This window comes from Strix aluco, unplaced genomic scaffold, assembly GCF_031877795.1.
Source record: "Strix aluco isolate bStrAlu1 unplaced genomic scaffold, bStrAlu1.hap1 H_1, whole genome shotgun sequence".
NCBI classification, from domain to species: domain Eukaryota; kingdom Metazoa; phylum Chordata; class Aves; order Strigiformes; family Strigidae; genus Strix; species Strix aluco.
In genome coordinates this window covers 1,929,983-1,941,397 of record NW_027436666.1, presented here as the reverse complement: position 1 = coordinate 1,941,397, position 11,415 = coordinate 1,929,983, and the positions used below count along the sequence as shown (strand labels likewise).

Here is an 11,415-nt window from a genome sequence, read left to right as displayed (position 1 = left end):
GGGGACCCTCGACGGCGGCGCTCCCCGAGCTGCGCGCAGGTGGCGGCGGCCTGCGGGGAGGCCGCGTCGGCGCCCGGGCCCGGCCCCTGTGGCCCCGCCCCCCCGGCCTCCTGTGGCGGCGGCGGCGGCCGCGGCTGCTGTTCCCGGGGCGGCCGCGGCGCTGCCTCCCCCTCCCCGGCTCGCTGGGCTGCCCCTCATGCGGATGTGACATTTCACGGCGTTACCGCAGCCGCCATTTTGAGACAGAGCGCTGGCGGCGGCGGAGCGGCACCAGCGCGCCGGGGCACAGGCAACGGGGGCGGCCCGCGGGCCGGGAGCAGCGAGCCGGGCGTCGGCCAGCGGCTGTGCCGGGGCGCTGGGGGGGGCGGGAGGGCAGAGGAGGGGCCCCGCGGTGCCTCCCCGACTTCGCAGCGCCGGGGACACCTCGCCGGGGGAGGGGGAAGCGCCGGGCGCCACCGCCGCCGGGCCCTGACTCCTGGTCTCCCGTCCCCCCCTCCCCTCCTCCCGGTCCCCTCCCCTCCGGCCCCCGGGGAAGCCGCCACCCCCGGCCGGTCCCTCCTCCCCACCCCTTTCCCCCGACCGGGAGCCGCCGCCGAGATTGGGCGAATAGCGAGCAAATACGTGCGCGTCTCGCTGCCTCCGCCGGCTGCCCGCTCCCTGCCCGCCGGAGCCCAGCCGCAGCCCCCCGAGGCGGGTGTCCAGTCGCGGCCGCTGCCAAGGCCCCGCCGCTCCTCCGCCCCTTCCCCTCCCGACACAGGCCTGCAGCCCCCAGCGGGAAAGGCCCAGGCCGCCGCCGCCGAGCCCCAGCCCCAGCCCGACATGAACCACCATCAGCAGCAGCACCAGAAGCCCGGGGAGCAGCAGCTGAGCGAGCCCGAGGACATGGAGATGGAAGGTAAAGCCGGGGCCGGGCAGGGCCCCGCGCCCTCAACTCTGAGGAGAGTTTCCTCCCCCCCGCCTCGCCCCCATGCTTCGCTGCCGGCTCCCGGGGCTTCCCGGGCGCCGCGTCCCCCGCGGGGAGCCCCCGTCCTCCCTCCGCCGTAAACACGCGCCCGGCCCTCTCCTCCCTGGCGAGCGGGGCCGGCCGCCGTTCGCCGTCCCATGCCCGGCCGCGACCAGCCCTGGCAGCCGGCCCCCCCCTCCCTCCCGGGGCGCGGGGAGCTCTGCCCGATGGTGCTTCGGCGGGAGCGGGGGGACGCCGGGGAAAGTTGCGGCGATGAGGAGCGGTGCGGGGCCGGGGGAGGCGGCCCGGGGGGGGCTCTGCAGGAATTTGCATCGCGGGAGGGGGAGGGTGCGGGGGAAGCGCTGCTACAAAAGGAGACCCGCTCCCCCGGGGCGAGGCGTGCGGCCGTGAGCCCGGACCTTCGGCCTGGCGGGGACCGGGAGCCTCCCGCCGGGGGCGGCCGTCGGGAGGTGAGCGGGGAGGCGGGGGGGGGGTGGTGGGGGCGCGCAGCCGCGCCCCGAGGGGGGGCCCGGCCGTGGCGGGGGGGGTGGTGGTGTGTGACGGGAGTCCGCCCCGAAGTAGTTGTGATTTTGGGGAGAGGGTTTTGCCTTCCGCGGGGGAAGGGGACGCGGCTGTCCCGAGGGCTGCTCGGCCCCCGGGGCTGCCGGGCGGCGAACGGTGGGCAGCGGGGCCTAGCCCGGCCCGGCCCAGCGCCGGCGTCCCCCGCTCCCGCCGGCGGGGTGGGCGGTGGGCTCAGCCCTGCCCTGCCCGGGGCCGTGCGGGGCGGCGCGGCGGCTCGGCCCGGCCGCTCATTGTATGCAGGCAGCCACGCTGCTCGCCATTTTTAATTAACCCTCCTTTGAGGGTTATTTACAGAAACCGCTGCCGGCCGGGCCTAGTGCGGGGTCGGCGGGCAGCGCTGGCCATGTGTAGCGCCTGCACAGCCCTCGGCCCGGATCCTGCACCGTCATGCAGTTGCGCTGGTTTCATAAAGGAGGCACTACATTTTCAGGCTTGTTCCCTGCTCCCGTCCGGTGTGGTCTCCAGTGGTGCCTTTAGCAATTTTTTTTTTTTTTTTTGCATTGTGTTGTTATTTTTACACACCCTCTCCCCCCTTTGAACGGCACCTTCTGTCTGAATTCAACGATGTAAAATTATTTTGGGCAAATGTACGGGATTTTGTTCCGTAAGGAAGGACAGCCTCAGTGTGCTGCTCGTACCGATGGTATTTGACTTGGAGGTCAAAACCACCAACTACCTAAATATCGTTTAGAATGCCTGGCTGTGAAGATGCCAGTTCTGTTACAACCGTTTTAATCAACAGTGACATAAGTATTCACCAACGCGAGATATTTTGCTTGAAAACGCGACAGTTGACTTAGCAAATGTACCTTTCTGCTAAATAATAGCCATAGAAATCAGGAGGAGCAAAGGTGTTTTAGTGGAAGTTTGTCACGGTGACTGTGAGATTACCTTTCAAGATTAGAAGGTCATTACATAAAGCCTTGCTTTCTTAAACACAAATCTCTGTTTCATAAAATAATGGCTGAAACTTACTTACTATCGGAGGGACTGGTTTTTGTTTTGTTTTAGAAAAATCTCCAAACTGGTGTTTATATACTGTGTGACAAATATGTAAAAGGAGGTGATTTTAAAATATACCTCATATTTGTATGCATACAAATATTAACATCTTCTGGGTTATATTTTCCAGCAGATTGTTTGATAGCCTTCAGCATTCTGCTTTTTTCCAATATCCTTTTCAAGTCCTTTAGAATATTGGCTGTATTTAATGTTTTAATTTTTATTTTTATGGGCTCGATGCTCTACCATGCTGGGCACACTGTGAAATGCTGAACATTTTTATGCAGTGTGAAGGTGTCATGAACTTCTCTGGATTGCATCCCCTCTGTCAGCAGGGATACAGGAGTCCAAAATACATGCGGGAAGTCCCTTTGATCCTTGTGGAAATCTTATGCTGGTGGCCACCTCCATTTGAGGGGTGAGGAAAGAGTCTCTGTGTGTATCAACATCAGAGCACTGAGAATACAGCATTATCTCAGAAATCTATTTGAGATCTATTAGGCCGCACGCAGCTGATTCCGGGTGATATTATGAACTTTCTAATTTGCGAGAGTTTACAGAACTGTCCACTTATGCAAAAACAAAACCAAGAAAGTTTAGCCTTTAGAGGTTTTTTTGCAATGCTTGATTTTTCTTGAGGAATGTGTTAAGTTTACAAAATTGCAGAGATCAGATTATTGTTAACTTTTATTAAAAGTTGACGTGATGGGTATATATGCATTTAGTGTGTAAAACAATGTTCATCATCTTAATGTATGGGTGTTTGTGCTTTCTTGAGAGATGCTTTCAAGCAGTGAGGAAAATGCTTAATAACATGTAGTTAGCTTAATTTTAACATGCACAGAACAGTGTCGGATGCCATTCTTCAGTGAGTGATCATGTTAGATTTAGGAGGTATGTGAAGAATGCGCAGTGGAAAATTGCACATCTTGAATTATGTGAAGGTTTGCTTATTCTGTGTACAGCTATACTAGATGAACAATTTTTGATGAGTTAAATAACCATTTCAGACGTAGCAATAAAAGCGTGGAATTAAATTCTTTAGGATCAAATCAGATACAGTATTTTGAGTGTGTGCCCTCATGGCCCTGTTTTTCTCCCTTTCCTTTCTCTTATGACTAATTTACTCTTCCTTGATGACCTTATGGACACTCCGTGTAAATGAAAGTAGTACTAGACAGGGCTATCGGACTTCAGGAGGAAGGAAGACATTCCCTTTAGAAAGAAAAATTAATCTCTGCATCACGAAGGAATGAAGCAATGACGGCCTTGATAAGGGGTGGGTACCTGCTCAGCAGGACCAGGTGTGATGCAGGCTCACCTACTTACAACACTTAGCTAGAATGCTGTGGTGTTACAAATCGCCTCTTTGTGTATTTAGTCTTCTGTTACCTGTGGATGTTGTTTGTAATCAGCTTTAGTCTTATGGAGGCTTGGCAGTGGCGATACATGGACAGAGAAACATCAAATTTATGAGAACTGTCAGAAGAGGTTGGCTGAAGGCAGCCGCTTCCCTGGCTGAGGGTACAGTTGGACAAACGAAGTGTTTGCTGCCACTTGTTTTCATCTTGTGTGCCCTGCCAGTGGGTGGGCTAGTGCACCTCCCCGTGACTACGAAGTGATTGAAATTAAAAACAAAAAGTGGGGGTTTAAAATGTAGCTTAGGTTTTCAATTTGGCTCACCTTGCAGAATGTGGTGAAGGTTTGCCATTGGGATGGGAAGGAACAAGAAGGGCTGCTGGAGGTGGCATGGATGCTGGCAGTTTTCTGCCCAAATTCTGCCACTAGTTATGGATTTTATGTGCACCCTTCATCCATTGCTGTATAAAAGTGTGTGATTCTGGCTGCCGTGGCTGCCTTTGGGCCGAAACAGAGTGGGAGCGTGCAGAGAAGCCATTGGTGCCCCGTGTTTTAGATAAATTAACAGTTTGTGGTGGTGATTAGTAAATTATCCTGTAGAAATTCTGAAGAGTTTATTTGTATACTAAATAAACTTAGTGGAAAAAATTAATAGTTTTTCTGTACTGTAAGGAGGGTATGTAGGTTGCTTTATCATGCAAAGAATTATGGCTGTTTAGTTGCTAGAGAGTTGCTCTATGAAGTGTAATGAATCCAAGTCCCAATGCTTTATATATGCTTCTTCTGTAACATCTTTTCAAAAATGTGTCTGAACTTCAAAGAACTTGGCTTAATACAAATTTACATATTTCATAAAGTTCTTTCATTGGAAAGTCTAATTTGTAGCTTAATAACTGTAAGTTTCCCTTGTTTATAGTTTGAATCTGATTTTTTTGTAGGTCCAGCCTCTGCCCTTAGTTATGTATGTACATGTGTTTTGCATTATGGAAGTTTCTTTTCCGAAGTGGCCAGCACAGGCTTATCAAGACCACGTCACAGTCTGCGAACACATGGTGACTGGTAGTTCAGGTTGCACGCTTGTGTTCTCCTTGTGTCAGGTCTGCAGCCTCTCAGGCAGTGCTGTCTTTTAAGTTTTTCCCTAGTCAGGGCAATTTAAAGTTGAGATTTGAATTCCAGGATGATGCAAGATATTTATGAAGAATAAGGAAAAAAAAAAAAATGTGTTGAGGTGTATGTGTATGTATGTGAAAAGTTTAAAACTGCACTTTTCTGCAGTTTCCATACAATTAAATGTGTTGCTGCTCATTCCTGTTTTGCTCACTACTGACAGATTTTACTAGATTTCTGACCCACTGTGTAATACTGGTCTCAAGTACTGAACATTTTTTTGTCTGTCTTCTGAATGCTTACTTCCTTCCCATATTTTGTCCTCATTAGTATTCTCAATTCCTGGCAATTTAATATCATTTGCATACATAACTCGGTGTTAATTTCTTTTTTTGCCTGCTTCCATGCCTTTTTCCTGAAGGCCTGCATCCTTTTCTTTCTCTGAGCTCCTCCACTCACTTCTGTATTGCTTCTAGCCAAGTGGTGATAAAGTGAGGCTGTATGTTTGAGAGGAGAATATGCAGACTAAATTCATCATAAGACTGTGGGTATCTGCTTGTTTATATGTTCTTCCTGCCCCTTCCCGGCTCTAGCCTTGACATTTTTCCGTGAAATAGATGATGTTCAAGTGAGGGGAGACAGAAACACTGATGCAGCAGACAACAAGCAAGATTAAGTTAATTCTGAGGTTATACCTAGAGCAAAGAACCAGGCCTGGCCTCCTCTTCTTTCCAGTAATGATAACATTTAGTACCTCTGGAAACAGTGTGCTTAGCCTTGCGAAGAGATGCGCATTGTGTCGTTCTCAGATAGCTGCTTCATGCCAACTGAGAAAGCGGCATCGGTGACTTTTGAGGAGTGCTAACTATGTCTAGAGTTTCTTCTGTGCATTCTTCATGAACTGGTTGCTCAATAGGTCATCAGAGTTAGTAAACTTTCTCTGAAAGAGAAGTGGAAATAGTGAAATAGTGGAAAATGTGTGTAAAACTCAGAGGGAAGTGTAGATAGCGTGCTATTCAGGATGAACTATATATATCAGACTTCCTTACTCCACTCCAGTTGTTCAGTGCTATTGACTGAATTCAGAAGAGAAGTAAAATCCTCTCCCTGTCATTACTAGGTAGTTATACTAGGTAAAGCAGCAAGTTGTCTGTGTAAAAGTAATACAAGCCCAGACTTTAAAAAAGCGAATGGAGATAGTTGAGACTAACTGAATTGGTTTCATTGCTGCAGAATAATTTATCACAAGAAAATCTAAACAGTGCATCCAGTCTGTAGCAGTTAAACCAGTTTAGCCAGTACATCTTGCATGACATCATTCGATATTTGGGGTAAGGGTGAAAATGAACTGGTTTAGAGCTTGTGAAGCATTCAATTTTTCTTAAATTATAATGACTTTAAAATAGGGCATTGTTTGCTTTAGTATGTGCTTTGAGGTGTCTCAGATCAATTGCTTTAACTTTGCATCTGGTGGCTGTAGAATGTTGATTGTGAAGGATTAGTAATCCCTAGCAAGTGTGCTTTTTCCCCTCAAATACATATATATATTAATATATATATAATATCTGATGTGTTCTAGTTTGACATTACCAGCAACAGCATTAACAGTTATTATAAAGTGTCTTGGCAAGTAGAATAGGGCTGGAGACTAGCTATCTTATTTGTCAGTTTATTAAATATGCAGTCTTGAAACTTTTTTTTATTGGTCATTTAATATAATGTATTTTTCTCTGGTGGTTTTAGTGTTTTAATCTGATACACTAGCAAAACCAGTGAAAGTGCACCTAATTGGTGGCAGTGGCTGTAGCATGATGTATCTGTGCATATTGTTGCAGGCTTAGACTTAACACATTTTAATAATTCTGCTAAACAATTTTTTTTTTTCAGTTTGATTTCCTGATTGTAGTAAAACAAGCTCTGTAAGTTCAGAAACATTGAATGGAGTTTGAATGACTTGCCAGCAAAATGAAGAATGGTCAGCTTGGAAATGTTTTACTCTGACTTGTAGTTGCCTAGTTTCACTAGAAGGCTGAGGTTTTGTCAACTAGAAATAATTTTCTGGAAATTAGCAGATGGATTTTGAAAATACTGAAACTGTGCTGAATATTTGCAGTTTGGGGAAGACCATGTTAGTCTTTTACTGTAGTGCCTGGCAATCTTTGGAATTCTCTTCAGAATATAAAAACACATTTGACGACTGTTTTATATTGGACTTAACGTGCATCTAGAATAACACAGCTTGTTTGTTCAGCATAACAACGTGCATATTTGTTAAGCAAAATCTCTTAAAAATACGGAGATTGAATCTAAATGGTAAATTTTGATAAAACTAAAATTCCGGGATGCAATCAGTATAGCACATCTCAGTTTGTGTTTTTAATTGCTGTTTGGCAGTTGTTTCAAACATTGCAAAATAAGTAATTCCGGACCCATTTAATAGTGAAGATTTAAACAAAACTCTCATGCTTTGTAGCACCAAACATCTTAGGAGAACAGGACATTCAGTGTCTGGAAACCTGAAGTTCTACCTGCCTGCAGCTGTAAGCGAGCTCCAGAGTGATGCCACTCGGAGGAGATGTGCCAGGAGCATCCTATTTGAATTGGGGAAGAGAAAACACTAGTACCTCAGCTTATTCTTGCAAATATGTTGGTATGCGAGATAGACAGTCTTCCAGGTGTCCTGAATATCTTGGGATTTTCTGCATTGAAACCAGCACCTTGACTTGCACTCCAAAGCATATTGCAAGCCAGAGGAAGATGATGTGGTTAGTGAGCTGGAATGTCCTATAAGAAGAAAGTTCAAAACAGATTTTTTAAATTTTTTAGCAGTACTGCAGTGTTTTGCAGCCTAGGAGAGGTGATGAGGTTTTTTTAAAATACAGTCACAACTCTTTGATATGAAACATCATGAAAGTGCTGAAAAACAGAACTTGGAGCCTTATATTTTGTGTGTTAAGGGATTGAATGCACTCCAGTAGAACTTGCTTTAAATGCAGAAATCTCTGAAGGTCATTTTTCATAATTTCCCTTTTTCTCTAGTGTAAATAGGAAAGGATGTGTAGGAGTATCATTAATGTTCACCGTAGCTCTAAGCTTGGTCATCTGGTGATTTCACAAGGTGCAGCTGTAACGATGTTCTTAAAATACGGCATCTCCAGCTGCGCATGTGTGTTTTTGTAAAGATCTAAGGAAAACTTTGCTTAGGGCTCTAAATGTGATGTTATACTAATACAACAAGTGGATGAATTTCTGTGGAGCTGTGTTTAAAAAAATGAATGGTTGTGTGTTTCCACAACAGAGATTTTCCTTCCCATATGCTTCAGCGAGTTATTTTCTAACATCACTGATATTGTTTGGCAGAACTTTGATGGAGATTTTGATAAAAGTATGAGGGTGCAAACGCCTGTTAAAACTTGGCAAAGGTTTTAAATTCCAAATCCATCTTAGTGGGTTCATATTTTTTACTGTTAAATAGATCAGGGATTAGTGGTGTAAATTTGTTTCATAAAATGGCTAATTTGTGAATTAAAAATGTACAGACTTTACATCTGTAGTAAATAAGTTAATAAAGGAGTTGATATATATAAGCATTATTTAAGAGAGGGGAAATTATATTTTTAAGAGAAACAGACTTCCCGGTGTAAGATCAGCACATTATTCAGTGACTAGATAAGAAATTTTTGGTTTAAAACTTGCTTCTAAGCCATGAAAGCACTGGATAAATTGTGGACTAGTTTCAAGTCTAGGCCATGCAGTGGTCTGTCTGCACTCTTGAGCATCTTGTGTGCGGTTGCCCATGTCTGTGGTCTCTCGGGACCTAGCAGTGGCTTGGGGATGCTCTGCAGGCTGGGGAAAAAATCTGACCCCCCAGCCAAGGAGGAATCCGCCCTGCATGGACAGGTTGTGGCTTGTAGTGATATGAATATTATGGTTTGCAGGTCTTAAGGCCAGAAAGATTGGCCACCCTGCATCTGGGATCTGTATTTTCATGCATCACCATTTTATCCGTCAGCTGTGATAGGGACCGTTACTGACCTGGTCCTACTAGGCTGCCTCAGCCCCTCTATGACTAGAGGAGTGTCTGTGTTGAATGGCACTTATTTAACTTTATAGAGTTTTTGGACAGTAACCTGTTGTGTGTTTTTGTCTTGATAGTCTGTGATTGCTGGAAAAGAACAATGAGATTAGAAAGTGTTTGGGGAGCGATCAGTGTTTTCTTTTTTCCTTCCCCCCATCTAAAAATACATTTTGTTTTGGGCAGTCAAGGTGGGGTTGGTGATCCTAGTACGGGGCTTGGTTTCTGCATCATCTTTGTTTTTTTTCAAGAACAGAGATCATTTAATTTGGAGGTGGGGAAGAACTTACATTCTCCCTTCCTGCTTGTAACGCCAGGCAGCTCTCCTGATGCAGCTGACCTTGCTGTTGCTGTTCAGTAGTTGTGAAATACGTCTGGGTTATGTATCATCAGAATGTTTGTGGTAGCCATAATCAGGTAACAATTTTTAGACATGTTTGCCTTCACAGCATGTGTTAACTATTCATTTAGGTCAATGGTTTGCTTCTGTTACAGATGTTAGAGCTGACTAGATACTTGGATGCTGTTGCATGGCTTTACAGACTTCAGGTCCTAAGACAATGTGAGATGAACTTTTTTTTAAAAGGAAATCTGCTTAATCATTAAATCAAGCTAGGGATAGATAGATTTCCTTCTTCGTTGGGAGTAGCAAGGAAATGATCTCTTCTAAATAATTTTTCACCTGGTTAAGTGTTAGTTGCTTAATAATATCAAGGGGTTGACTGAATTTCTGGAGACCAGTGGATACTATTAGAAGTTTGAACACAGCAATAACTCAAACGTGTCTGTAAATTATATGAATTAAACAGTGGGTCACAAGCCACATGTAAACCCTCCTTGCAATTACAGTAATGGTGTTTCACAATTTTCTTCTGCTTTCCTTTCCCTCTTCTCATTCTTCCTGTGTGGTTTTTATCTCCTCTGTTTCAGTCTGATTGTTTCAGATACTTCTTGGACTTCAGCTCTGCACCAAAAAAACCAGTCCCCTTAAAAACTAGTATAACGCTTTGCAATATTTCTGTCATGCCACAAAGGTAGTAAGTGTAAGTTTTGGGTTTTTTCTTTTTTTGTTTTTTCCTTCTTAAAAGTGTCCTTACAGTTGAGGTATTAAAAAGTAAGCAGCAGTGAAATCAAACCAAAATCTGCCAGAAATTGAAACTTACTAATGATTTTTTTAAAGTAGTTTATTCTAAAATTTTAATCACAGGATTTGATAGTAGTTTGTTTCTTCAGATGTATTGCTTCAGTTCCATACTGATTCTAAGATATTTTCTTGTTCTCAGCAGATTTGTCTTGCTTTTTTAGCAAGTTTTGTTCATCGAGCTCATACTTTGGCTTAGAACCTGTGCCCTGAAGTGTATTGTCCAAAGTAGGAGAGGGTTGGTGTGGGAGGGGTAGAATCCTTATTGGAAAGGATTCTTCTCCCTCTGAAAGAGGGAAAGCTGTGCAGCTCCTTTGCTTACCAGTGGAGCTTTGCTGGAGAAGCCCTCTCTTGATCGTGATAATGGCACAGATTAATAGGAAAAATAATCAGAAAGTTGCACAAAAACAATCTCGTTTCACTCGTGTCAGTTGTCTGTTCACAAGCAGCCCCGTTCCGCTGTGACTTTGTTCTGTCCCCTCTGCTTTGCTGGAGAGATGTAGTGAAATCCCCAGGTTCTTCAGTCCCTGCAGCTGAACCAAGAGCTGAGCTGGCTCTGGCAAAGAGAGGGGTGTAGAGGTGTGGATGAGCCTGGGGACGGGGTGCATTGGCACTGACACTGAGGAAATATGTGTGTTGGAACCCCAGCATCTGTCTTCAGACTTTTAAACTTGGGATAAAAACACTTCAGCTTTATTGGTCAGTGACGTCTCTTGCTGGATTAAGAAAACATTCTAACTAATTCTTTAAGACCTTTCAGCAGCCTTCACTGAATGAGAGGTGTTAACATTAATGCAGTGAGAGACCGTGCCTCAAGTGGTTCTCTTCATTATGTTTATCTATTGGTTGTCTTAGAAATTATGCGTGCCCCAGAAGCATTTGTATAAATCCATATTGCAAACTAATAATCAAGATGAATCAAAATTTGGATACTTTGTGGCACCTTTGAAGAACAAAACTGAAGTAAAATTCAAGAAAAGTGCTTGGTTGCTTGAAGTACAGCACAGTCAAGGTCTGAACATGAGCCGTGGGAGCCTTCCTAATGCCTTATGTTTCCAAATGTGTAAACCCATGCTTTTGCTAGTAAAGTTATACTAGTAGCACTGAGTTCAACACAGAGCTCATCTTCAAGGCCCATTTTATTCAATAATATTATTATTGTTACCTAGCTTTTGCTTAAAGTAGTATAGAGGAAGCCCACTGGCA

At 45.3% G+C, this 11,415-nt stretch overlaps 1 protein-coding gene across 1 annotated transcript in view; it reads left to right on the top strand.

The window, feature by feature from the left end:
* The first annotated feature begins 202 nt into the window (after positions 1-202).
* LOC141919144 (ubiquitin carboxyl-terminal hydrolase 7) overlaps positions 203-11,415 on the top strand; it is a 74,011-nt gene continuing 62,798 nt past the window's right edge. The window contains exon 1 of the mRNA XM_074814169.1: positions 203-895. Coding sequence (XP_074670270.1) covers positions 820-895 — 76 coding nt within the window. The 5' untranslated portion in view covers positions 203-819. The remainder of the gene's footprint in view (positions 896-11,415) is intronic.